This window comes from Podarcis cretensis (genome assembly GCF_951804945.1).
Source record: "Podarcis cretensis genome assembly, chromosome: 8".
Classification (NCBI taxonomy): Eukaryota; Metazoa; Chordata; class Lepidosauria; order Squamata; family Lacertidae; genus Podarcis; species Podarcis cretensis.
In genome coordinates this window covers 56,363,201-56,390,272 of record NC_137177.1, presented here as the reverse complement: position 1 = coordinate 56,390,272, position 27,072 = coordinate 56,363,201, and the positions used below count along the sequence as shown (strand labels likewise).

Here is a 27,072-nt window from a genome sequence, read left to right as displayed (position 1 = left end):
TCCTTCAAGGTGGCTGGCATTGAGAGAAAACAAGGAATGATCTGGCCAGCAGAGGGTTGTTTATTTGTTTTTTGTTTTTACCAAGGACTGGTGCTGCGTACACATTACCAGTTTTAGATGCAGCTGTGCCATTCTTTTTTCTCTGTTCAGAACTGGTTTGTGGGAACACACATCTAAACACAGTACTCCATAAGAAACAACAAGGCTAGATACAGATCGTGGCTATTGGTTTGTTGTATATGGCTCTCCAAACCAGTAGTGGGAGCATGCTAGTTGCAGAGTAAATGAGAGTGTGTACATAGCCTGGAAAAGCTATGCTACATACAAATTTTTGCACAACATTGTGTAAAAGGTAAAGCTAAAGGGACCCCTGACCGTTAGGTCCAGTCACGACAGATTCTGGGGTTGCGGCACTCATCTCACTTTATTGGCCAAGGGAGCTGGCGTACAGCTTCCAGGTCATGTGGCCAGCATGACTAAGCCACTTCTGGCGAACCAGAGCAGGACACGGAAACACCGTTTACCTTCCCGCCAGAGTGGTACCTATTTATCTACTTGCACTTTGACGTGCTTTTGAACTGCTAGGTTGGCAGGAGCAGGGACCGAGCAACGGGAGCCCACCCCGTCACGGGGATTTGAACCGCCGACCTTCTGATCGGCAAGTCCTAGGCTCTGTGGTTTAACCCACAGAGCCACCCGCGTCCCTTACAACATTGTGTAGTCTTAAGCAAAATTCCCTAACCCATGGGGGTGGGAAACCTGTGTCCATCAAGATGTTACTGGACTACAACTCCCATAATTATCTGACCATTAGTCATGAAATGATGTCCAGGGCTGATGAGAGATGGATTCCAACATTTTTAGAGCCCCCAGGTTTCTCACCCCACCCCATTCATAAATGAGAGCAGTTAAACTCACTAAACACCCATTGCATCTTGACTAATGCCATTTCAAAGATGTCTGACCTTAGAAAGGCTGCCCTGAATTTCCTGCCATTCAGAGGTAGCTGGCAAGTGTCTATCAAGTCAGAGGCAAGCCCAACAATGCAGAGGAAGCGCACCCGTGGCCCTCCAGATATCACTGGACAACAAATTCCACCATTTCCGGCCATTGGCCAGGCAGGGGGCATAGCTTCCTCATCCTTGCAATAGCTCTTCCAGGTAAAAAGGAAAGTGAAGGCAAAAAGGAAACTGAGCAGTTCCTTGATCTCTAGACTGTTAAGTGGAATCATGCCTATATAGTTACCTTTGTACATACATTTATGCCAGATAATAGGGCAGCTGGGACTAAGCACAGGCAAGGGACAGTGGTAGAAACAGAGGCCTACCTAGGAGTTAGCCAAATCGGTCCCTGCCAAGGGTGTAGGTCTGGGTGCGGGTATGCAAAAATCACCGCAGAAATCTGTCTCCAGTTATCTGCGTAAAGGCCACGAGTTTAAACAAGAGCTGGCAGCTAAGCGGTAGGAGAAATGGCAAGGCAGTATGAAGACTACAGTGCTTGTTTGTGTGGTGATGCACCGCTGCTGTCATGCTGGGATCACGCACAAGAGAAAGGCTTGTGATTTTTTATCACCTTTCCTCCTTTCCTCACCCTCACTCCAGACACTGAGTGATACTTGAGTCGGGTAAAATGTAGTAATTTCTAATGTTGCTTTTGCAGTAAAGTGACTTTTTCAGGGTGTGCGTGCGTTACAGCTCCTTGCTAAGGGTGTAAGGGATGCCTCTGTGTAGGGTATATGCTTGGAATGTTCCCTGGGTCTCCATCTCTGTATTACGAAGTGATGCTGGATACAGCTGTATGCTCACAACCAACATTTCACAGTGATTTAGCACCAGAGACCTCCCCCTTAGTTAACTTTCCAATTTGTTCTCTGCCCCCCACGCACCCACTCTCCCTCCTGTTGGCTACACTCCTCATTTCTAATATCCTTTTGGCTGTGTCTTCCATCCCATCTCTTAAAGGAGCCTTACCCTCACCAATCCTGGCGCCTCTCCAATTAAAAGACTTAGTGATGAAAGAGACCTCCGCTGAGATTCTGGAGGGCTGCTGCCAGCCTATGTAGACACTTCTGAGGCTTAAAGGGTGACTATAGTACAGTGGTACCTTGGGTTACAGACACTTCAGATTACAGACGCTTCAGGTTACAGACTCCGCTTACCCAGAAATAGTACCTCGGGTTAAGAACTTTGCTTCAGGATGAGAACAGAAATTGTGCAGTGGCAGCATGGCAGGCCCCATTAGCTAAAGTGGTACCTCAGGTTAAGAACAGTTTCAGGTTAAGAACAGACCTCCAGGATGAATTGAGTTCTTAACTCGAGGTACCACTGTATAACCTGATGCAGTTAGTCACAGTTTCAGTGTCTGACATGGCACAGCCCAGGTGTGATGGCCTGGGATTCAGACTCAGAGGCTGAGCCTGAGGAATTCCAGCCTGCACAGGAGTCCCCGCCTCCAGAACCAGCTGAGCCGGGGCTGGGGCCTGAGCCTGAAGCATCCTCACCTGTGCTGGATCCTCAGGTGCAGGCACCAGCTGAGTCTCCTCTGGCCCCATAGGTGATGGAGGGCCCATTGCCTGCAGATGCTCCACTCTCAGCCCCGTCAGGGGAAGAGGAGCTTGCCTCTGGGTCCGGTAACCCTCCAGCCTCTCCTGAGCTCCAGAGGCTCAGGGCAGAGAGGTGGAGGGAACTAAGTTCCTGCAGGAGGAGTGCTTGCCTCCAGGCCAGGAGAGGCGAGTCACCTGTGGACCAGGGCCGCCCTATGCCTCGGGGCAGATAAAAGCCAGTCAGCCCTAGTCCCAGGTTGCGGGAGCAACGTTGTTGCTAGCCTGTTCCTGCCTGCACCCTGTCCTGCTCTTCTGCCAGAGTTCCTGACCCCACCTGACTCCCTGCCTTGGACCCAGCTACAGCCTGGACGGACAGCCTCCATACCGCACCATCAATTTCAGACTGGACTCGGACCTCGCCTCTCAGTAGCCCCCAGGACCAGCACACCAGGCAGAGGCAGAGCTAGCTGCTCCAGCGAGCGGTGAGCATCCCAGTGGGGCAGGGCAGTGATGTCACCCACCCTCAAGGATGAACTGTGGGGCGGGGCACACCCAGTGCACCCCCTTCCTCCCCCAGTGAGCCCAGGCACAGTTTTACCACCTTCCTGAGAATTGGGCAAGTTAATAAGCTATCCAGATTCCCCCAAAATACAAATCAGTTCAGAAATTGACCACACGTGAACTGGAACTGTTATTTTCTTTTATTTATTTATACCACTGACATTTCATGTATGCAGACTTACTTTCCCTTTTTAAAAAAATCTTTCTGTATGAACATAAAATATTCCATCAGGTTGTACAGTGAACACTTGGCGTCACCCAATGCTTTAAATCTAACAACGAAGGAGCAGGGGAGAGATGGAGGCTGCATTCACACAATAATTTATTCCACTTTTCCTTACTGTTAATTTCTGCATTATATTTAAGCCTTCACATAACATAAATGCTACTTCTGGAAATACAGCAGAATATTGTGCAACTTTCTTGTTATTTGCAAACATTTTTTTTTCCATGAAGCAAATTGCTAAACTTGAATATATCACTATATTTCTTTAGGTGGCTTTCTGTGTCACGTGAAAGCCGAAATATAATGTGGAAATTAACAGCTGGGGAAATGGAATGGACTGCTGTGTGAGTGAAGCCAAAGAGAAGAGGAATCACCTTGATATAACCGTATAAAAAGAAAGGGAGGGGGAGGTTGTAATAGGAAAGAAAGTGCAAGAAGCAGTTTGCTAATTTAAGGTAAAGCCATTCCAGTAAAAAGTACTTTAAAACAATACATTTCATACAAGTTTGTCCCTGTTAATCCCATCCTGTTCCAACCAATTCCTAGGCATCCCGTGCCCCTTTGGTCAGTCTTTCCACTTTGGTGTGTGAAGAAATGCGAATGTAAAGAAAAAATGACGTTTTCCAGGGAATGACAAGAATAGAAGTATTCTTAGATAGTGAGCATAATTTGGATGCAACATTAGTCCTAACCCAGAGTTGACCCGTTGAAATTAATGGTCATGACTAACTTAGGTACATCTATTTTAATGGGTCAACTCTGAGTAGAAAGAATATTGCATACAACTCTTTGGCAAACGTGAACTGAAGCTGGGTTTAAAAACAAAACAGAAAACACACATTAAAGCTCAGAAAGGACATGTGTCAACATTTTATTCTGAAATCCAAGTTATAGTTTTGAGGGCCCCTCTTGGTGGATATTTGGGCACTGATATGTTTTAAATGGCAAACAACCATTTCAAGTACTCGAGTATTTTGAGTATTTTCTTTTGGGGGGATGGAGCTGGATTTTGAAAGACAGTACAATTTTACTTTGGCTCCAGTAGTGTACATTACTATGGCCTCACCAAGACCTGTTGAAATCCATTGACTATCAAGTGACTAAGAACTAAGTTACATAATCAGCAGTTCTATGTGAAGTATCTGTTGCCAGATGTCACCACTTCAGACTGCAGCTGTGAGATCAAGTGTTTGAATGTTCTCCCATATACATAAACAAACCTCCATGCACTTGGAAAACTAGCATGTCAGGAAGAATGTTTGACCCTAGCTTTCTCATTGCAATGCTAGCTTTCAATGTACAGCGGGACTTATTTATTTATATGCAGGCACATTCAAACATCTGATCTCTGCTCAGGTGAGAATTCCTTCAGAGTTTGCTGTTCTGTCCTTAGCACCAATCTGCACACACAGAAAAATGTAGCAAGTGTTTCAGGCTACATAAGTAAACATAACTTGCATGCCAAAAAGTTGCAAAAGTCTTAAATTAATGAATGAAGAGAGGAAGAAACAAAGACCTACTGTGCCTCGATTCTATATGCATCTACTTAAAAGGAAATTCCATGCATTTTATGGAACTTGCTTCTAAGTACATATGCTTAAACAAAATGATTTCATAATAATAGAACAAAGTTCTGTCAAATAGTGGTACTTAGTGACTTGGTGCCAGTACCAGACTGGCTCATGAATTAGCATACAGATCTATCTCTAATTGCAGGTAAGACATAAGACTTTTACAAAACAAAAAACAAAAAAGTGTAGATTTTGCTGTAGTTGACATTATTAAGACGACATGCTGCTTAGCAACCCAGCCAATCAGATTTCACATTGCCAACTTTAACAATCTTTAGACTCTGGTCTTCCATTTTGAGATAATACCAGTCCTTGAAGAAATAGCTGTGGCCTGTAAAGAAGAAGTAAGTGTTTTCAATTCATTGTCATGTAAAACAAACTTATGGGACTCACAAAAACCATAGCAAAGCAAGGAAAGGGGTTCAACTCAATGATTCTGAAGTTGGCTGGAGGCTTTTGAACTTTGTTCAGTCTAGAACAACTATTATGACTAGTTAACCCCGGGGCTTTCAAGCTATGTGATATCCAGTTACACCAGTGGTTTCCAAAATGAGTGGTACTGTCCCCTGGGGAGCAATGAGATTGCCTAGGAGACTGCTAAGAGGCAAGTGGGTGGCTGGGGTGGGGCAACGGAGGTGTAAAGAATTATCAGACCTTGAAAAGCTGGTATCGCTGGATCACATTCATCTATTTTGTTGAATGAATTAAGCTACATAGCTTTAACTGTATTTTGAACAAACATGCAATTAATTGTTACTGTTTTGAAATTTATTGTGTTATTATCTTCGTTAGTGGGCCATGCAAACTGAATACAGTGGTACCTCAGGTTACATATGCTTCAGGTTACAGACTCCGCTGTCACCCAGAAATGGTATCTCGGGTTAAGAACTTTGCTTCAGAATGAGAACAGAAATTCTGCTCCAGCAGCGCAGCGCGGCGATAGTGGGTGGCCCCATTAGCTAAAGTGGTGCTTCAGGTTAAGAACAGTTTCAGGTTAAGAACAGACCTCCAGAACGAATTAAGTTCTTAACCCGAGGTACCACTGTAATGCTTTTTGTAGGGTAGGGAGCACAGGATATGAGTTTACAGAACCAATGGCACGGTGGCCCAAACCATTGTGTTTGGAAACCAATGAGTTACACCTTGTGGGGTTAGGAAACCCCCTCCCCCAATAATAATAATTAAGAAAAATCATTATTAAGCTGCTTCAGAAGTACAAATATAAGCCACATAAAATATGCTTTGTGGGAACTGTGATTCTATGGGGATGCTGAGAATTTCTATTTGAGAATTTACTTGCAGCAAATATATATATATATATATATATCTGGTTTTAAGTTACCATTTTATTTTATTATTTTAAAGGAGAAAATTGATATAAATTGAACCAGAGTCTAATCTTTCTTCCCTCCCACCCCCATCTTTAGTTATTCAGGAGATTCAGTTCAAGGGGAGTCTTGGTTGCCGGCACAGCAATGAATGCAGCAGTTCTTAACCACAATCTGTGCTGCATTAAAAGTGGTTTTGATTACTCTGCTGGAGATGAGTTATTTAGACAGCCCGGAAAAGTTCAGGAAAGGTCAGGCTTCCTAAATTTCCTTGCAGCAGTGGGACGTTTTAATTGAAGAGAAAAGCTGTTCTGAGGCTGCAGACGGCACGCCAAGCCATCGGCCGATTTGGTGACCACCTCCAAAGGGAATGTCTCTGAGGATTCATGCAGCAGACTGGAGCAATCGACCTCAGAAGCAACAACAGCAGCAGCAACAGCAACTGACACTAGGAACAAGATGGCAACTTACCACTTCCGCTCACGTCAAACACAGCATCTAGGTTGTCTGGAACACCATTCCAAGCATCTGCAATTAATTTAGGGAAGCCAGGGTCCATTTTCTTCTTTACTTCATTGTACCTGTGAAATATTAAATATTAGCAGAGTTTTGCAATGGTTATACCAAATACCTAATGGCACAAGCTGCTGTCTTCCACGAAGCCCATCTGTATCACCACTGCTCAGAAGAAACTATAATGGCCTAGATCAGGGGTAGCCCAATAGGTGCCTTCTAGAAGTTGTTGACGATTAGAGTTCCCTTCATCCCTGGTTACTGGCCATGCTGGTCAAGGCTGATGGGAGCTGGAGTCCAGCAACAGGTAGCATATACCATATCAGCTATCCCCGAGCTAGATGATGCAATGGTCTGTCCCACTAGCAGGCAGCTTCATATGAGCCTATAGTAACACTGAAGAAAGCCTGGGAAAAGGTTTCTGCCTGAGAAGAAGCTTGAGGACTGCAATCTTAGGGGGCAGCCCATTAATTTTAATAGAATACATATCCAGGTTCTATGCCATTTGGGGTTGGTTGGGGAGAAGGAAATAAAAGTGTTTCATTTTCCTCCATATGGTTTAGTTTATATTTATTTATCTTTTCTCTAAGCCACTGTCAACAGAGAGCCATGGATCAGCCTAAATCCCCATCTTGTCTTGTTGTGTGCATCATGGGAACTCAGTTTTGCTCTGCTGAGGCACAGATCCCCAACTTCTACATGTGATTTGGGATTCATTCAAAGCAACTGTATATCCCTAATCTAAATTGCTTTTGACTCTCCTGCAACTGAGATGCTCTGGTCTCCGTTAAAGCAAAAGCAAAATGCCTTGAAATCTGAATCTTAGCAGGGAATAAGTGCCCAGCATTGTAGTGTCCAGCCACTGGTTGCCTGCTGAAAAGGTATTACCTCCAAAATTTGTCCCCTGCAAAAATGTAGGTCTTCTTGTTTTTGCTCCAACTAAAAGCTGCATTGACACGTTGCACATCAGGAGGTAAACCCAGACTGGTGAGTCTCTTTGGATAACCTCTTTCCAAGTTGTAGCCTGAATAAACCCAGTATTCATTTCCTGTGAAAACAAAAGCATCAAGTTTAATAATGATCTCACTTACAAATGAGGTTAGCGGGAAGGGAAAAGGGTTACCTCGATCCGAGCTTCTCAGATTTCCTCACAGTTTAGCTAAAGGGGGAATGGGTAGAGAGGAGCCAAAAGTTCATTTCAGAACTTTTCCAGCTCAAAAGTTGGGGCTCGGGGGTGCTTCTGTTTTGTGAATGGGATACACAGTTGCATCCTGGCAAATTTAGGTTTTGCAACTGAAGTGGATTTGGCATTTTGATGCAGCTAACCTGCTTCCAGAAAAGCTGAACTTTGTCCGGTAAGGACAACAATGGGGGATAGTCACTGGAAAGTATGGGGTAACAATTGTTAAACAATTGCTTAACATAATGCCATATAACTTCCCTTCAAACTTTGTGCAAAGGAAGCAAGATGAATTCTCAACAGAACACTCACCTGGAAGCAACCATAGTTTGTGTATCAGAGAGACAAATTAACAGAGCAACCCATTTTTTTAAAAAAAATCCAATGTACAGTGGTACCTCAGGTTACATACGCTTCAGGTTACAGACTCCGCTAACCCAGATATAGTGCTTCAGGTTAAGAACTTTGCTTCAGGATGAGAACAGAAATCGTGCTCTGGCGGCACGGCGGCAGCAGGAGACCCCATTAGCTAAAGTGGTGCTCCAGGTTAAGAACAGTTTCATGTTAAGTACGGACCTCCGTAACAAATTAAGTACTTAACCTGAGGTACCACTGTAATTTTCACCAGATTAAGTTGTCCCTATCCCAAACTCTTTTCAGTTGTAATTTCACTTACACTACCCCTTTTGCTGGCTAATATCCATTGGGCTGCTAGCTCAGAGGACCAAGCCGAAAGGGGTTTGGAATAGATGTCTCTCCTTGCTCTGTCCTGTCCCTGCCATGCTGCTGCCACACCCCTGGAATGGCACTTTGGGGGGATTTACACTGGTGTAAATTCTGCTGGCTGAAGTTGAGCCAGGTGAGGGATTTGCACCAGCATATCTCTGGCTCAGCTGAGGTAAGGGAATTACACCAGTTAAAGGCAGATTTGGGGCATCGCTACAGGTTCTGCCACACTGGGCACCAAGCCTAAGGGGCACTGTGGGGCGTCACAACTGTGATGTAGTGAATTGAGCAGAATGGAAGGCGAGAGGCATGGGGAGGGCACTGAATTCTGGCCTTGCACAGGGCGCTGCTGAAATCTGAAAGACCCAAGTCTGCCCCTGTGCCAGTATAGCTTTGGCTGAGCTGGGAAAGCTCAAGACTAGCCAAATCCAAACCCTCTCAGCCTGGTGGATCTTGAGTTTGAATGGTGCTGTTAGCGTAGTCCTCTCCTTGAGAGTGAGCCACATTGACTCTGACCTTTTGTCACCCTCCAGGAAGAGATGGAGAGGCTTTTGTAATATATGTGGCGGTGACCTAGTGAGCAACAGGGAAAAAGCGTTTCTTTAGAAAAGTTGGAACTGAGCATGCTTGAGGCCTGCACTTTTAGGAGTGGTTCAGAGATGGATGCCACACTGCAAATGGTATAAACAGAAACCAAGAACTCAAACCCATTATTGTTTCATCTTACTGGTATAGCCTACATACTTTATAGCTTCCATGTGCCCAAGCAACTAGAATGTTTATGCATGCACATTCTTTTTAAAGAAAACAAAGTCATCTTATTAGTTTTAGGTTAGCCTGTACATTATTTTAAATCGGGCAAAGGCCCACCACATGGCTCTTACTCACTTGAGATGGGAACTGGGGGTGTTTTTGTTTGATAACATTTGGAACACAGAGATTTGCTTGCTGACTCTTAGCAATTTGCCAGTTTGCATTGTTTTGCATTTTTCCATATAGTGAGCTAACTACGGTAAATTTCTTCGGCAAACAGTATTTAAAACCCTACTTCACCCTACGGTCCCACAGGGGGAGTGGGGATATAATGCTTGGACACAGACAAATGAGGTGTTTTGGCTACATCCAGTTTATCATGGAATTCAAACTCAGCAGCCCTTCAGCCATGTGGAATTCATTATAAGACTTCCCCCTTCCCTTTAAAGAAATTGTTGAGCAGCATCTAGCCATAGGTTTTTTCTCCCTTTTTTCCCTTTAGCATGCCTGGAGATGTTTAGTCATGTTGCAATGGATAACAACACACTTTTCTTTTTTGCTGGCTCAGTTATTCAAAACATTGACAACAACCTCCCAGCTCCACTAGGTCAGCCAGCACAACTGCAGCTGATATCAATAGGCAGACACATAAATGGTCAACAGGAAATGCAATCTCTCCCTCGCTTTCATTGCCCCATGAGACCATATTCACTCCATATATTTAAAAGCACTATAACACCACTTTAAACAGTCATGGCTTCCCCCAGAGAATCCTGGGAGCTGAGATTTCTTAATGGTGCTGAGCGTCTCCTAGAGCTACAGTTCCTGGTGGTTTATTTTATTCATTTCTTAAAATTTATGCACTGTTTGATGGTTTTTAAAAAGGAAAACCTTCAAAGCGATTTACAAAAAGATAAAATAATAAAATCAAGAAAAAATTACAATACTTTGAAACAAACAAACAAACCCGAAACCAAATGAAAAACAAAAACAGAACACAATAGGTTTAATAGTCAATTCCTCTTCACAGGAAGTGGCCTGTTGGTCTGTCCCAGAACTCTGGGGTCCTTTTCACATTATCCTAACAGCAAGCTGGGAGTTGCTGCTGCAAAATATGAAAAGCCCAAGTCACAGGTCCAGCCCTGCCATTAGGTAGAAGGAAGTTGCTGCCACAACCAGCTGATTTGTGAGTCACAAAAGGGCATGCAGTGCTTTTATATTTAATTTATTATCGCTGTATTTTTTACTTTCAGATAGAAGCACTTTGCTATTGAAGAAGAAGAAGAAGAAGAAAACAACCAGCAGTCATAGGAAGGGGCAGAGGAAGTCCCAGCACAGGACTATAATGGGTTAAACGGTTAAAGCTCCCTTTCCCACCACCAGGATTCTGATCTGTTATTAATTTTTTTAAGGTATTTCATGCATTTCTTGATGGCATGAATTGTCTTGCATCATGACTTTCCCCCTATAAGTCAGGGATAGCCCTCCAGATGTTGCCTAACTACATCTCCCATCAGCCCAAGCCTGCTTTGCCACTGGCCAGGGATGATGGGAGTTGCAGTCTAACAACAACTGGCCCCAAGCTAGCTATCCTGAGTTTATCATTTAAGAAGGTGGTCTACAGAATAAAATGATACAGAATGTAATACTTCTGCAAACTGTGCTTACTGTACATCTTCCAGCCAAGCCTACCTGAAAAAAAGACTGATTTCTCTTCTTGAGGGGCCTCGTAGACAGCGTCAATTTTTTCTGGGAGCTCTGGCCAGAATGTAGCAATCAGCAAAGGACCACTTGGCCTGTTTCGTTGGTTTGCCGTCCTCCAGATGAATCTAGGCAGAAAAATCACAGTGAGTTTACAAAGGGCTGATTCATTGGCACATCTGTTTCTCATCACTGCTGGCAAAGGTGTGTGTGCGCATTTAAGTGCCTGTGTGTGTGTGTGTGTGTGTGTGTGTGTATGTATCCATCAGCAACACAAACATATAATGATTAGGATTTTTTTTTAACAAAAATGTATCAAAGGTTGGTGAGCCTTCCTTTCTTTGGGAGTCATTTTTGTCCCATAGACACCTTAATGCACCGCACACAGCCGTTGATGGTTTATAACAAGTTCTCTAGCACTTACATTAATTCTTACCGCAGAACAGAAAAAAAGAATGTATTTGGTGCTTCAATTATCCCAGCAAATAAACCCATTTACAAGGCACTTAAACCCTTTCAACCATCCCCGTCGCTTCACATTGAACAGATGGATACGCATTTGGCAAATGCCAACATTTGTATTGGGTGCATTACTCTGGATGATTATGATTGTAGCAACCAAAAAGATCAAATCTAATGATCATCTATCAAACAGCTTGGCTGTAAATGAAGCCTGGAGCATTTAAACCACTCATCAGAGGAATAAAGCGGGTAATTTAGGAGCTGTTTTATGTATAAGGCAGTGCCTCCTTCCGATTTATGAGCATTAAAAAACTGCAGTTTGATTTCAGCGGCGGCGGTTGATTGTGTGTGTGGAAAGGGAGTGGAGAAGCACAAGATGTTAACAAAAGCACCATTGTGATTCTCTCTCTCTGCCCCCCCCCCAACTTTGCTTGATAAGCAGTTCATTTTATTCAAAGGACACACACACAAAATGGCCTTGTACCAGCTGGCCATTTTAGTAGGCAACAAGTTTGCTGAACCCTTCCCAAAAAGATGAGGCTGCAATTTGCTGAACGTCAAGAAAATTCCTTGCTTGTATTAGAACCTTGTCTACCAGCATTATCCAGCTTTGCATTTGTGGAATGGAGGCTGGATTTCAGCAGGAGTGAAAAAGAACAGTCATGATTTGTAACTGGAACATGGACTTAGGTGGCCTTCCCAGCACAATTTATGTGCAAAATGTGGTCTTCTTTGCACAATTAATATTACAGCCACATGGGCAGAAGTAATCACATAGGACCTTTCCACGGTTTGTCACTTGGACAGAACAGAAGCTGTTGAACATCCTGTGCCAATAGACCCATCTAGACCATACTGGTGTTCATGAGCATACCAAGATGCATGAGATACTATCATAGGTCAGTGGTCACATGTTATCACAGGGGAAGCAAATTTTGGGTTGTACCCAGTGTTCTCCATTCACTACTGCAAGGATGGTGCTAGTGGATGGGTTAATTTTAATGTTCAACAGTAGATGAAACCCAGACAACAGCTGCACTGGCAGAAACTCATTGCACAAGAGATTGTGCCATCTGTTGTGCAACAAAGTTACCAGCAATCTGCTCAAGCAGTCTCTTGCACTGCAAGACATTTCACCAGTACAACAAGTATACCATGAAGTGAATACAGCTCTATAAGTTTTTCCATTGACAGAGCAGAAAAGTTACCTTAGATATTATTCCATCTAAGGTTCCATATTTCAAAGGGAGGAGGGAAGCTGACACCAGTGAGCTAATCTCACAAGCAACTAATTTACTGAATGCCTTGTATTAAGAGGAGATGGCAATTTGTTACCCTCAATATATTGCTGGACTCCAGCTCCAAACAACCTCTGTTAGCATGACCAATAGTCAGGGAGGATGGGAGCTGCAGTTCATAAACTTCTGCTGGGCCACAGGATCCCAGTCCCTGATCTCAGGTATGGAACAATTCTGTCTCTCTGCAGTGGAGGGAGGGATGAGACAAGATAACAGGGCCTTTCTTTTTCAAGCCAGAGTTAGCAAGTTAGAAAGGGCCATTTTAGTACTTCAGGAAAATCCAAGAGAATTCCAGCTGAAAAATTCAACAGGGGAGAGATTTCTGGGCATGCAGCCGGCACCAACAACTATTATGTGGCTTGGATTTTGAAAGCTCCTTTTCCTGAGCATGCCCGGATGGGTTATTTGGTTTAAGTCAAAGCATCCAAGCCTCTCATGTTTCTGCGCTGCACATAACTGGGTCAGCTTCCAAAACTGTTGGAACAAATCTGGTCATTTTAAAAATGTACACAGTTCTTGTATGTCTGGAACAATGCAATATCCACTGACATTTTCGTCCTTGCCAGTTTTGTAACATTGGAACTGGGGTTTTCCTTCTCTTGGCAGTACTGCTGACAATACTTTTAACATGTTTATTGCCATAGCAAAACAAGAGCTAGTCTAAGTAGAGAATTAAAGGAAGAGACAGGAAGTCCCAGATATGGCAAACATGCCAACTTCAGTTTATCTCCAAGAGTCCCTTCCTTCAATGAATGTAGCTCAACAAATGCTGCTCCTCTTCTTCATTTATTTATCTATACCACTTGACTCAAGGCATCATCCAGACTGACCCCGCAGAACCCCAAAACATGAATAACACTTGATCATAGGCCCAGCATGAGTTTGACCAAACTGCAGGAGGCAGTGGAAGACAGGAGAGCCTGGCGTGCTCTGCTCCATGGGGTCACAAAGAGTCGGACACGACTAAATGACTAAACAACAACAACATAGGCCCTCGGCTTCTGCTTTCGCTTTGGTACAAGATAACTTGAGTAAAACAGGCTATTTCCTCCCACCTACCGGTCTTTGAAGTAGAAGATTTCCCCTCTGAGTTGAGCAACAGCATCAAATACAATGTCTTGGTTGCATAGCTCAGGGGTGACTGGCCCAAGTGTTGGACTTGGGCCTGGACCAACATCAGTAGAGCCCCCTGCAAATAAAGGGAAGGTTGATAATGGAATGAGGTCTTTATGTGATTATTCCTTTTTTAAAAAAAAGAGAAGTCAACAAGAGGACAACAACACAATTTCATTTCCAAATTTATTTCTGGTGAAAGTAAAATGTAGTGCCTGGGGATCAGGGCAACAAATAGAGGTGGATGGAAAGGGGTGACCATTTGAAGCATAAGGCAAAGGACAAATGACTACTCCCTTGCTCCATAGATAGAAACTGACCAGACTTGCAGATGTATCTTATGTTAGCATTGGAAATGGGGCGTCATGATCCAGTGGTAAAAAGAAGGGCTGCAGCTTAGTGACAGAGCATCTTCTTTGCATTCAGAAAGCTCCAGGTTCAACTCCCAGAACCTCCAGGTAGGGCTTGGATTGTCCCCTGTCTGAAACCCTGGAGAGCTGCTACCACTCAGTATTAGATGGACCAAAGGTATGACTCAGTATAAGGCAACTTATTGTGTCCCTTGGTTCATATGCCCATTGCAGCTTAGAGCCTATGGGCCCCAGGGCAGAATGAAAGGCACACAGATCTGTCCTCCAGCACCTTGTCCCTGCTTCTTGCCCCTCAACATTCTCTGCCCAAGGAGTCTGCCTCACTCAGCTTAATGGTAGGGCCAACCCTGTGGCAAGGGATATTCAGTCTTATTTAAACACTATCTGTAGCAGCCTGGCTGGTAGAATACCTGAGATGTCTCAGGGGGTTTTGTATCAGCTAAGCTTCTTTGGACAGTATGTGTTCTGCTATAGGCCAAAATGTAGTACATGTGTTTTGGACAAGTGGAAACATTACCATAAAGTTCCTGGATTCCCGTGATGTCATCCTGGGAAAGCCGGAAGTTCTTGGTGTAGGTATAGATGGGGGCCATGAGTGCTCCAGGATCTTCAGAATGCTCTAGTCCCATGGCATGACCAAATTCATGAGCAGCAACTAGGAAAAGGCTGTAGCCTGAAAGAAAAACAAACTGGGTTTGGGGCAGCTTGAACATAATGCTATCTATATATTTAATTGCAGAGCCAATTTGACTATTCCTCAAAAAGCTCTGCTACTAGGGGCTGGAAGAGATCTGACTTCTGTGTACTGAAATTAGACATAGCCTTGCTGTGCTAGCAAAGCTTCTGAAGTGCTACGGAGTGTTTAAAAATATTCCAGGTGTTCAGCATAGAAAGCCTGGGGACAGGTGACTCTGCATTGTTGGCACAAAGGAAAAGAGGTAGCATTGCAGTTACAGTATCATTCAACTGTTATAGCTTCTTTTCAGAAATCTTTGAATGGGTGTGGAAAGCAGAGTGGGATCTTGTGGTGTGCTCTGGCCTCTGACATACACAAACAACTTAGGTCTTAAATATCTGAAGGACCACCTCCTTCTCTACATACGTTTTTGGTAGTAGCCCCTAAGCTGTGGAATTCCCTCCCCATGGTGGTGCATCTGGTACCTTCATTGTGTATTTTGTGTCAGATGTTGAATATAAATCTCTTTACCATGGCCTTTGACAAATGTATATTTTGGGACCCACCCTATTTTCATGACTGAAAGTAGTTTTAACTGTTTTTAACATTGTATGTTGTAATTTTGCAAGGAATAATGAAGAAGAATGAGAACAGCAGCAGGAGCAGCAGCAGCAACAACAAGAAACATGTATAGGTTCACTCCACATTATCAGAATTACTGAAAAAGCAGGGTTCAATTTAATATGGAAATAACCACATGTGACCACAGTTGTGCTTGTAAACTTTGTTCCTGTCTTCAGAGGTCATCACTTAGGAAATTTCATGAGACAACTCTTCTTCCTGTTGTGAAGGCGACTCATTTGTTTTATGTTTTGCTGTTTTGCAATCTATTCTACATAATATTCTAGGTCGTATTTCTGAGAAGTGCCTAAGTGAGATGTTTTGATTCACCAAGGACAAACGTAACCACAATCTGGACCTTTGATCTGTTTTGCAAGTTTCCCCCAAGACCAACATGTTTAAGAAAAGGGAGGGTTGTGTGCACAGCAAAATGGCTGCACCCAGCCGTAAAGCATGAAGGTATGTTGTATGTACAATAAAAGAGAAGAAAATGGTGCACAGTCACTTCCTGCACTGTTCTTGAAATAATTTTTATCTGCCGTTGTTGAGGTGCCACATTCAGAAGCTGCTCCAAGCAGCTATATGCTGTTAAAAGCAAGACTAAGGAGACGAAGGAATGCAGAACAACTCTCAGTATGCTTCATAAGTACGCCTCAATTTGCTTTTTTGCTCAGGTGACTGTTTTAAGATGCATATTTTTTTAGGATTTCCCTGGAACCCCTGGAATCATCCTAACCAAATCCACACAGGGACATAGTGCACAAACAGGGCTGGCTGAAGACATTTTGGCACCTGAGGTGAATCACAAAATGCCTCCCCCCCCCCCCCGAATCATGCCAGGCATGTGTAGAGCCCAGGAGACCCCAGAGGGCAGCACTGTTATTTCCTCCCTAGGGGTGGGAGGAGACCAGCAGTTTTGTTTCTCATTTTGCAACTTTTAAGTTCAGTTCTCCATATTTCCACCTCCGTTTCCACCACCATTTTATTCCAAATGTTTCCTAACACACACATTTGTGTGCAGTTTTGCCTAATACAGAATACATATCTTTGCAAAGTAATTTCCCCCTAATATATTTTTGTATGTTATTTTCACAAAGATATGTATATGTATGCACACTTTACCCCCTGCACTGGCATTTTTGTATACATTACATGATGGGAGAACCAGGAGTGGCGTAGCGTGGGGGGTGCAGGGGGGGGGGCCGCACCGGGCGCAACATCTGGGGGTTAGGGTTAGGGGGCGCAAATCCACGGGTTAGGGGGCGCAAATTACTTGCCTTGCCCCGGGTGCTGACAACCCACGCTACGCCACTGAGAACCACAATGCAAAATTCAGAGAAGTGCAAATATTGAAGGATGACATTGATTCAATTTGTATATTGTTTGAGAAAGGGCAAGATATGTAGGTTCACCTTTAAATGCTAGCTGTGTCAAATTTATCCCTATCCATGCTGAAACTAGAGTCATTGTGCATCCCCAATTCCTACTTTAGAGAACTGGAGCTAGTATGCATATATGACAGCCAGTGTGGTGTAGTGGTTAGGGAGTTACACTAGAATCTGAAAGACCTGGGTTCAAATCCCCACTTGGCCATGAAGCTCTCTGGGTGGCCTTGGGCCAGTCACAACTTCTTAGCCTACCTAATCTACCTCACAGGGTTATTGTGGGGATAATATGAAGAGAGGAAGATTCATGTATGCTTTTTCTCCTTGGAGAAAAAGCGGGCTCTAAATCAAATAATAAATAATAAATATGAGGAAAAGAGCTACCTTGATCTGGACAAAATCCCCACTTGCGGTCTTCGTCATAGTTGCTAGTTGAGGAACACCACATCTTCCCATCCTGACGCCCAGAGCTGGTACAGGACTCGTACTTATTCCCAAGGAATATGAAAGGAAAAACACAGGGTGCTCCTTCAGAGTTTCCACCAACCGTTGACATTGCTGCAGAAAAGAAGAAGCAAAAATAAGAGCTAATTTCTCCCTTTCCCATTCAGTCCCTTCATTATTTTGTAAATTCCCTCTGCCATTCTGTCTGTGCTCCTGGAATGCTAGTTTGTTTCAGCTTTTGGTTCCTTCAGTTTATCCACATCTTATTTTTTGCAGTGTTACCCCTGCAGAGGGACAACAGCAGGGAACAAGATGACTCTGGTTCTGCCCGTCATTGGCTCTCGTGCCCACTAATGGTCCCTGGGCCTTCTACCCCACCAGTCCCAAAGAGCACCTGCCACCACTGCCATACATCATCATCTGGCATGAAAAAGTAACAAGTGCTTCTTTCCATCTTCCCATCGTTAGGAGATTAAGAAACCTGAAAAGGTCCTCTCTCCAAAGAGAAGAAGAATAAGAATTTAAGAAGCATTAATACACAGCCACCAATGTCATAGGGGAGAGGTTGCTTTCATTGGCATAAATCTACCCATGCAATGGCAAAGCGACTCTACCTGTCTCTGGACAAAATCCAAATTTCTTATCTCGGTCATAATCTTCAGTGGTCCCACACCATCTGTATCCATCTGTTCTTCCTTCTGTGGTACAGCTATCATAGGTGCTGCCTTGAAATTTGAAGGGGAACTTGCACGGCTGCCCATCACCATTTCCACCCATTGTGAATAGCACTGCAGAAGAAGGAGGAAGACATTTCAAACATTTGGAAGATATCATTTGCACTTTAATCCACTGCACATATGGCTACGTGGCCAGAGGTATAGTGGTCTGGAATCAGTGATGAGGCCAAGACCTATTACTACTTCTGCAGTAGGGTCCCCATCTCCTAGAGCTGCCCAATCAGCACGAAAGGGGAGCTTTGCAGCCACTGAGAAGAAGTATTCTCACTCTTTGTTCTGATTGGATACTGAGGATTGGCTCCTGGGGTCACTCTGGAGAAGGCACATAAGAACAACACCACAGGGTTATTCTGTCTGCTCCAAAGCTAAACATTTAAGAACACTGAAAATACAAGGTGCTTCTGTTTCACAAGGACAGTGCACAAGTTCTGTTACATACCATGGAACTTCAAGGAAAACACAACTCAAGTCACCCCAAAAGAAGATATTGGAGCACTCAAAAACATTTGTCCATGTACATGCACAGAAAATAGTAGATCTAGCTGAAAGGCAACACATGGAGATCTGCATTGATTGTTGCAATGCACCCCTTACTGTTGTATAATTGTAAGGTTATTCTATCATCTTAGAAAGCTGTATAATCTGGCCTGCAACAATGATGAAGGGATCCGGCACTTCTGGATTTGCCGCTATGTAACTTGATACAAGCCCAATGGTAGAATGTGTGCCTTGTGTGCAGAAAGTCCCAGGCTTAGTCTCTGGTATCTCCAGGTATTGCTAGCAAAGACTTTTGCCTGAAACTCTGGAAGGCTGCTACCATTGCACAGCTGACATTGACTGAGAGTGGTTGTCCAGGATTGGACCTGCAACCTTCTAGGAATGAGGAACCTGCAGCCCATGAATCATTATTGGTCTGCCAGGAAGTCCAGTTAAACATCGTAGACCAGAGGATGTCAACCTTTTTAGTTCAATGTAGGCACATTTGGATTTTGGAGTGAATGCTGAGGGCACCACATCCTTTGATCATTTCTCTTCCTCAGATCAACTCCCTTCCAAGAGACAGCAAGAGAGAAAGTGTGTGTGTGAGCGCACGTGCACACACACACACACACACACACACAGATTCTCCCAAGAGATCTGGGCAAAAGTAAGATCCAAGGCCCTTCTGAGCTTTGAAATGCACACAGAACTGAAAGGGAAAGTGGGAAAGAGAGTCACTCTCTCAACTCTTTCTTTTTCAGCTCAATGACCAATGGGGCAGAGAGGGGAGAGTGAGCACCAAGGGAAGACCTCAAATGCACCACAGGAGGGAATCCTCTGCTCACAAGTCGGACACTTTTGGCCCCTGGGTTTGAGGTTCCCCACTTTTCCTGATCTAGGGCAAAGCAGGAGAAGAAATGTTATCCAAAGGCCTGTGTTTGAATTCCTTTTCTGAAAAGTATCTTTGCTGGAGCAAACAAAAAAAGGTGAGTGAGCTAAGATGAGTCACTTGCTTCCTACTTAAGCTTCTTCCAGCTATACGCCTCCACATTTTCAAATGCACATTTTATTAGCCATGTACAAGTTGCAAAAAAACAAACCCAAATCCATCACAAACATATGGAAACTGAGTACAATGTTGCTTCATCCTGGAGTGACTGTAGGCTCCTGGCTGACACAGGAAGACACAGGGAAAAGTTAAACAGTCCATTGTCTTTCTGCCATTTTCTTTAGCCTTCTTTGCTGTGTGAACAGCAGAGAAGTCTTTAGTGGTATGACAACCATAAAGAAAGAAGTCACTCTGCCCTGGTCAGGATGCAAGCTGGAACGTGCTCATTTGAAACACAAGGGCCATGGGGTTTAGTATTTAAAAAGAGGTAGGAACCTCAGGCCTGAGAACCAGATGTGGCTCCACAGGGCTTTCTATCTTGTCCCTAGGCCTCTTCTGACCATGCCTCTCTTCCAAGACCACACACTCCCCAACCCTGCTCTGCATCCTCCTCAGGTGCTTTTGCCTGCCTGAATGTGTACCTGAACTGTGATAATGCCACTGGTTTGCCTCCATGGAAGATGGAGGAAGGCTATCAAGATGAGCGGAAAGATTCAAGTGAGCAAGCTACTTCTTTGCTTCTGAAATTCTCTCCACCTCACCTCATCCACAAGGCTCCATTTGGAGGTGTCAGCCATTTTTCAGGTGGTGTGAGCTATCATTAAGAATCAAGCAAGAGTAATATAAAATGAAGAACGTTTAAACAAGCTTGCATTCTCCTTCAAACTCTCTCTGCCCCTTCTGCAGTCTCTGTATTGTTTGTGCTGTCATTTCCTGGTAGCTTAGTAGGTGGTGCATTGGTACAAGGCATGGTCCAACCTTCTGTGCTCCTCATGTACCACTAGGCTGCACCTTTTCTCACCAGTCTCCACCCCCAATTCTGCCAAGCATCACCTTTTAGTTCCAAGGCTGCACCTCCCAGGTGGCAGGTTCGATGTTTAAGGGATCTGACAATGCTGCTAGTGTATAAGAAATAGAAGGACGTTGTGCTGGAAGAGAACAGGGACATCATTTCCTACTACAGGGCCAGCCAGAGAGATATTTTATTAGGAGGAGCGAAGTGTGTTGGCAGAGAGAAAGTAGATACATATATATTTAGCATCTAACTTTCCTCCTTCCTAAAAATTGTCTCCACATTTGACATCCTGGCTTGAGAACAACAGACCGCACCAATTTTACAATCTGTGAACAAGTTTTTCCCCTTTAAGAATTCCTTCCAAATTTCAAAGAGAGAAATTGTCTGTAAATCTTGGCTTTCTATATCCACAGCTAGCAAGAGCAAGGAACCAAATAGTCAGCTTGCCAGATTCCACAGAACTTTCCCCTCAGTATTTGAATGTGCGGTTTCTCAAAGTATAGAGCATCACTTTTTCTCTGCTTAAAAATTGGGCAGCTTGAAGAGCTTTGTAAGAAGAAGAAAAGCCCCAAGATATTTGCTGAGCTTAAAAATCATTTTCTGCCTCTAAAAGCTTCAAGGCTTCCCATACAACAAAATGTGGCAGAACGAAGATAACTGGGATCTAATGGTCTCATCTCACTTTTCCTATCTTTGGCAACATACAGTTATATCTCTCTGAGAGACCGATAAGAGCTCTATAATTCTTGTCTTACAATATGGAAGTGGACACATGCAACTCATCAAAGCGCATCTCATATTTTTCTACTGTACTTAAAATGAGTAGGGTCTATTTCCTGGTACCTGCCCAAGATAAAGCACTGCTCTTATTTTGCAGAGATTTTATTAGTGTGATGTGCTAGCACCACCATTCTCCAGGTTCCAGACCCACTTCCATAGAGAGAGTGGCAGAATGCATGCTTTGAACACAAGTGGTTCAAATTCCATCCATTCTAGTTTAAAAAAGAATTAAAGAGCAAGCCAAGAGTAATCTCTCTCTCCCTCTCCATAATACTAGAAACTCAGGTTATCCAGTGAAGTTCAATGGTGAGCGATTCAGACCAGGCAATTTTAGCATTGCACACAGTGCATACTTAAACAAGGGAATACACTGCCACAAGATGGCCACCAACTTGGAAGGCTTTAAAAAGAGAGTAGATAAATTCACAGGGGATAAAACTATCCAGGAGTACATAGCCATCATGGCTACTAGCAACACCACTGCCGAATGAGGTTTGCCTCAGAAAACCAGTTGTGGGGATTCACAAGTCCAAATTATATGTTGTTGGCATAATGCTCCAGTAAACCGGAAGTGTCCCATGAGGGTCGCTTAACCAGCCCATGAAATGCCCGCTCAGCGAGTCCTTGCGTGCTGCGCTAAAGTGACGTGGGGACTCTCTTCCACAGCTCTGGAAATCAGTTTTGTACATGCCCAGACACCGGAAATTGCATCTGCGCATGTCCACAACACCGGAAATTGCTTCTGCGCAGGTGCTATTTTCAGCATCTGGGCATGCACAGAAGTGATTTGTGGTATAGCGCTGCACCGGCCCGGCCCACGGAGGATCTCTGCGGGAGTGATCCAGCCCATGCCCAGTAAGCCTTGCCGACCCCTGAGTAAGAGCCTGTCTCTAATTTTTTTGGCTTCTTGGAGTACACCAGGGGACATCTTATCACCTGTGGTGGGATCCCCTTGTGTGGCAAGGTTATGGGGAAACATAGCCTTGAAAAAAACACACCAAACAAACAAAACAAGATTAAATACGTCATTTTTCTAGTTTTGCTAAATATGTGGGATGGAGTGGGCAAAAATCTTAAAAGCAAAAAGCTGATTGGTTTCATGTTGATAGCGGTGAGATTTCAGCCACATTTGTACCTTCTATTTAAAGTACTATACCACAAGTGCACCCCAAAACTATCATGTCCAGACCAGCACTCTGATGTCTTCAAAGGGATTTTGCATGGAAGGGACCTGGCCAGCTTACACAATTGGAGGCACACTGATACAACCATTGACCCCATATTTCCAATGAGAAACTAAAGACATCATACGTGTCATCTGGGAAAGGCCACAATATGCTTCCAAATTAAAACAAAGCGCAGCTCTCTGCTTCTGTCAGTCAGCTTACATTCATGGGGACAGAATCCGTATTTGCCATCCGCATCAAAGTTGTATGTTGTCGAACACCAAAGGAATCCATCACTCCGACCCGCATCGGTGCAGCTGTTATATTCTTTGTCATTGAACAGGAATGGGAATTTGCAGAATTCCCCATCTGCATTGCCGTATTTCACTCTAACAACTTGAAAGGGAAAGAAGAGAGACTCTGTCAGGAGGGGTCAAAATATAAATGTGAGTTTCTCAGCAGAATTTCTAGAGTGGGGTGTCAAAGAACACTGTAGCTAAAAGCAGAACTTGTTTAGACATTGAACTACAGGAGAGTCACCTGGAAATACATTAAACAGTGGAAGCTTTTTATTGTAAGCTAATCTGTGAAGACCTTATGTGACCCACTAAAAATATATATTTTATTGTTTATCTGATGCCTTCCTGACATTGGCCATTGCTCAGTGGCAGTGTTGGCTTCAGCCCTTCAAGACTGGCAGGGCAGAAGGAAGGAGCCAACTAGGTGAGTTACTCCTGCCTTCAGATGCCTTGAAGTTGCCCATCAACATTTATTGCCTGGACAGCAAAGTGAGCTGGTGCTCACCGTTCACCTGGTTCTAATCTTCCCCACTCTGGTGTGAGATGCATTTAAATTATAGTATTTTGCATAAGTTCCTAAATATTAGCATATGAAAATGTTGCTGGACTCCAACACCTATCACCCTGAGCCAACATTGCCAATGGTCACCTGAAGGTAATTCTGAGGGATCAGCCCTAAATCTACACCAGCCTTCCCAAATCTGGTGTCCTCTGTATATTTCAGACTCCAATTCCCATCAGCCTCAGCTAGCATAGTCAGTGGTTAGGGATGGTGGGGGATGGAGTCCAACAACATCTAGATAGTATTGGGTTGGGGAAAGCTGATCTACACTGATTTGCTGTCCAGTCTTTCTGGTAACAGTCGACATTCAGCGAAGTTTTGAATCAATCAGCAGCTGCCATACCTTGTCCTTCACCCAAAGTCCAAAGCTCATCATCGTCAAAATGGGAGTCCCCACCAACCCCAGGCCCAGGGGCAAAGGCGTGAGCCAGGAGACCATCCTTGCCATCAAAAGGATACCCATCACCATGCTCTGCAGAAGAAAGAAGAAATCAAGTGGCATTAAATACAGGAAAACAAATATCTAAAATGGTTGAATAATCATGCCCTCTTTAAAATAGCTAGGGTGTTTTTTCTACAATTTTTATGGGCTGATGAATCATTTAATGCTTCCCTTTCTGTTTTACTTTGTGTGCATTTGAATTAAGGAATTCTTTTTATTATATTTGATTTTTAATCTCTTGTGGTGATTTACATTTTATTGATGAAAAATCTTCTCTGGGACCTATTGGCAGTAGCGGGAAAACACACCTCTGAAATATATAAATAAACACTGCATTTTCCTTTTTTCCCTTTTTTATTGTGGTCTTCCCACCAACATAGGAAACTGCCTTATACTAAGATGCCAGGAACTGAACCTGGGACCTTATGCATACAAAGCAGATGTTCTACCTTGGAGCTATTCAGGGTCTCTCTCTCACTCTCACTCTCACTCTCTCTCTCTCTCTCTCTCCCTCTCCCTCTCCCTCTCTCTCTCTCTCCCTCTCTCTCTCCCCTTGGGTTTCTATGAATAAAGCTGTGTGTGTTTTCTGCACCAAGTCATTTCAAGTCTCTCCTTCCTCCTCGGGTGAAGGCCGAGTTCTTGGCTTCTCCCGTTATTTCACCGAAAGCTTTTCTTGGAAACGCAACCTCCTGGCAAGGGCATAACCCTGTTATTCATCAGTTTCTCACCAGCAGCCTGGCCAACGACACTGCCTGCGGTGACCACTTTTGCATCACTGAGGACTTTCTGGGTTTGATCCCTTGCCATTGGAAACAAATGTCAGGTGCTCCCAGCCAAACCCTGAGTTCTCAGCTATGTGTACCTTAGGTTAGAGCAAGGCCAGCCGGAGGCACACTGGCAGAGCATGGCTGAGAAGTGAAACCCCTTCCTAGGGACAGAAGAGCAGAATCCCAGAAGAATGGAGCAGACTTAATATTATAGGAAGAGCCCTGCTGGTTCAGGCCAAAAGCCCATCTAGTCCAGCATCCTTTTCTCACAGTGGACAACCAGATCCCTTCCAAATCATCAATTCTATGATGCCATTGTAATGGACCAAACAAACAAAATGGTCCTGATTGGGTGAGTATGTCTGCATGTGCCCAAGTGCCCACGTTCAGGTCAGTTGAAATAAAGTCCCCCCCCCCCAGTTATCCTTTTTCATTGTTCCTTCATGAGGATTTGTGGTCAGGATGGCATCAGGGCAGCTTTAGGCAATCTCACTTTCAGTCCTGTTTGAGCATGCAGATGTTTCAAGGCAGAGATATTGCTTCATTTCCAATTGCTACATGTCCTGTTAGCTTCGTCCTGAAATCCTGTAACTTTTTATACCCCAAATGTTCCAGGGTGGTGGTGGTATTATCCCACTTTTGTTGCACTATAGTTCTCCTCCAAATGGCAACAATGGATGGACACCAGAGAAGCAATCCAGAACAATGAATAGGGTGGAATGACACCCAGTATAAATCCACCACTGATGCCTTATTATTGCATCAAAGACGTTGCAGAAGACACCCACAAAAAATGCCCCACTTGTTTGGAGGGCCTCAAAGACAGGAGTGGCTGTCTCTCTCCCACCAATCATGATGGTGATTTTGAACTGGTCATGGCCTCTAAACCTTCCCCCAGTTGTTCTGATCAGCCCTCAGAGCCATCCCAAACCACTCTTAGCCCTACTCTTTTCTCCTTTCCCCTTGAGAGAATTCCTAGTTCTGCTACCTGATGTTCTGTCAGCTTCAGCAATTCAAGCACAATAGGATTGTTGACCTCTCTCATAGGGTTCTAGTAAGGACAACTGAAGTGCACTATATATATGCTATTGGACTGGTCCAGTCAAGTGCTCTGTGGGTGGGTGGTCTACATACCTATATCTCCTGAATGTATTGATGCATTGGAAGAGAGCTGGTGGGAAAGGGTAAAGTACCAGGTAATAAATCCCCTGTGCAGACCAACATAGTTACAGAAGGGAGAAGGCAGAAATGGACAGAGAGCTGTATTGTCCCTCAGGTTTCCTTATCCTTAATGCTGCATGGAGATATTTACCCCATCGTCCAAAATTGATCATGATATCTGCTTCACCATCATGAATTCGGGAAAACTCCAGTGGTGTGACATCACTCCAGACTTTAAAGGCTCGGGCAAAAGCATCATCCACAGTCTCTGAGTCCAGATCTGGGGTGTAGCCTAAAATCCTTCACAATAAAAGTAGGGTGGGATGGGGTGAGAAAATAGAGAAGGGTATGGATCAGCCAAAGGGATAGCAGCCACACTAAGTCTCTTGCAGCAAAAGCAATACAAAGAGCCCTATAGCTAACTAATCAGTCTTTTAACATGACTCATCATTTTGGGGGTGTGTGCGTGTGAAGGATTAATGTCTGTTCTAATTCCTTGTTGCACAGTGTTCTTGTAATGCTGCTGCTGCTGGTGATGGTGGTGGTTATATTACTAGAGCTGTGAACCAGCTACTGTATAGCCAAATCCCCAAGCAAATTGGGCAGATTGGGGTTAACCTGGGATTTGGCCTGAACTGGTTGTGCCAGATTGGGTCCACCTGGAGAGATCCAGGACTAGTTTATACGTGCAAATTAAGATAGTGGGGTGCCTTGGATCTCACTGGCAATTTGAACCATGAGTAACAACCCCTTTAAACAATTTCTTTTAAAGTGTTTAAAGGAAGAGAAGCTCAGGGGATCTGGGGCTTAATAGGAAAGACCCAAAGCTTGGATCAATGTCCCTGGAATGCTCCTGAAAGAAAGCATAAAGCAGCCTTTCAAGCCAGGGATAGAGAACCTGGTGGCGTCTATGCATATGTTATTTGACTCCAACTCCCAGCAAGCCCAAATTCAGAGATGACAGGAGCTGTAGCCAAACAACATCTAGAGGACCACAGATGTTCCCCATCCTTGCTTTAAGCCAAAGTTCCTACGAAATGTACAGCCTGATCCTTTGGGGGTTTTTTTTAAGCGAGTTCCACAGTGTTCAATGGGGCTTATTCCCAAATAAGTCTGAACAGAATTGCAGCCCCCCCCCCTCTCTCTCTCACACACACACACAACCTTATTAATTTCTGGCCAGCAACACTGTCTGTACGAGGCACTGGAAAAAGATGCACACAGTAAAAAGCTGAGCCGAGCCACAGGACTTAAATAGATATGGAAATCGTTAAAAGAGCCCTGCTGTACTTCCTCCGCCTAA

The 27,072-nt window shown here is 44.1% G+C and overlaps 1 protein-coding gene across 1 annotated transcript in view; it reads right to left on the bottom strand.

Annotated features, from left to right (window-relative positions):
- Window positions 1-3,225: 3,225 nt before the first annotated feature.
- MMP2 (matrix metallopeptidase 2) overlaps window positions 3,226-27,072 on the bottom strand; it is a 33,067-nt gene continuing 9,220 nt past the window's right edge. The window contains exons 3-13 of the mRNA XM_079988794.1: window positions 25,921-26,069; window positions 23,743-23,871; window positions 22,761-22,934; window positions 18,086-18,259; window positions 17,412-17,585; window positions 14,863-15,018; window positions 13,921-14,050; window positions 11,093-11,229; window positions 7,630-7,789; window positions 6,700-6,809; window positions 3,226-5,231 (exon numbers count right to left, since the gene is read on the bottom strand). Coding sequence (XP_079844920.1) covers window positions 5,128-5,231; window positions 6,700-6,809; window positions 7,630-7,789; window positions 11,093-11,229; window positions 13,921-14,050; window positions 14,863-15,018; window positions 17,412-17,585; window positions 18,086-18,259; window positions 22,761-22,934; window positions 23,743-23,871; window positions 25,921-26,069 — 1,597 coding nt within the window. The 3' untranslated portion in view covers window positions 3,226-5,127. The remainder of the gene's footprint in view (window positions 5,232-6,699; window positions 6,810-7,629; window positions 7,790-11,092; window positions 11,230-13,920; window positions 14,051-14,862; window positions 15,019-17,411; window positions 17,586-18,085; window positions 18,260-22,760; window positions 22,935-23,742; window positions 23,872-25,920; window positions 26,070-27,072) is intronic.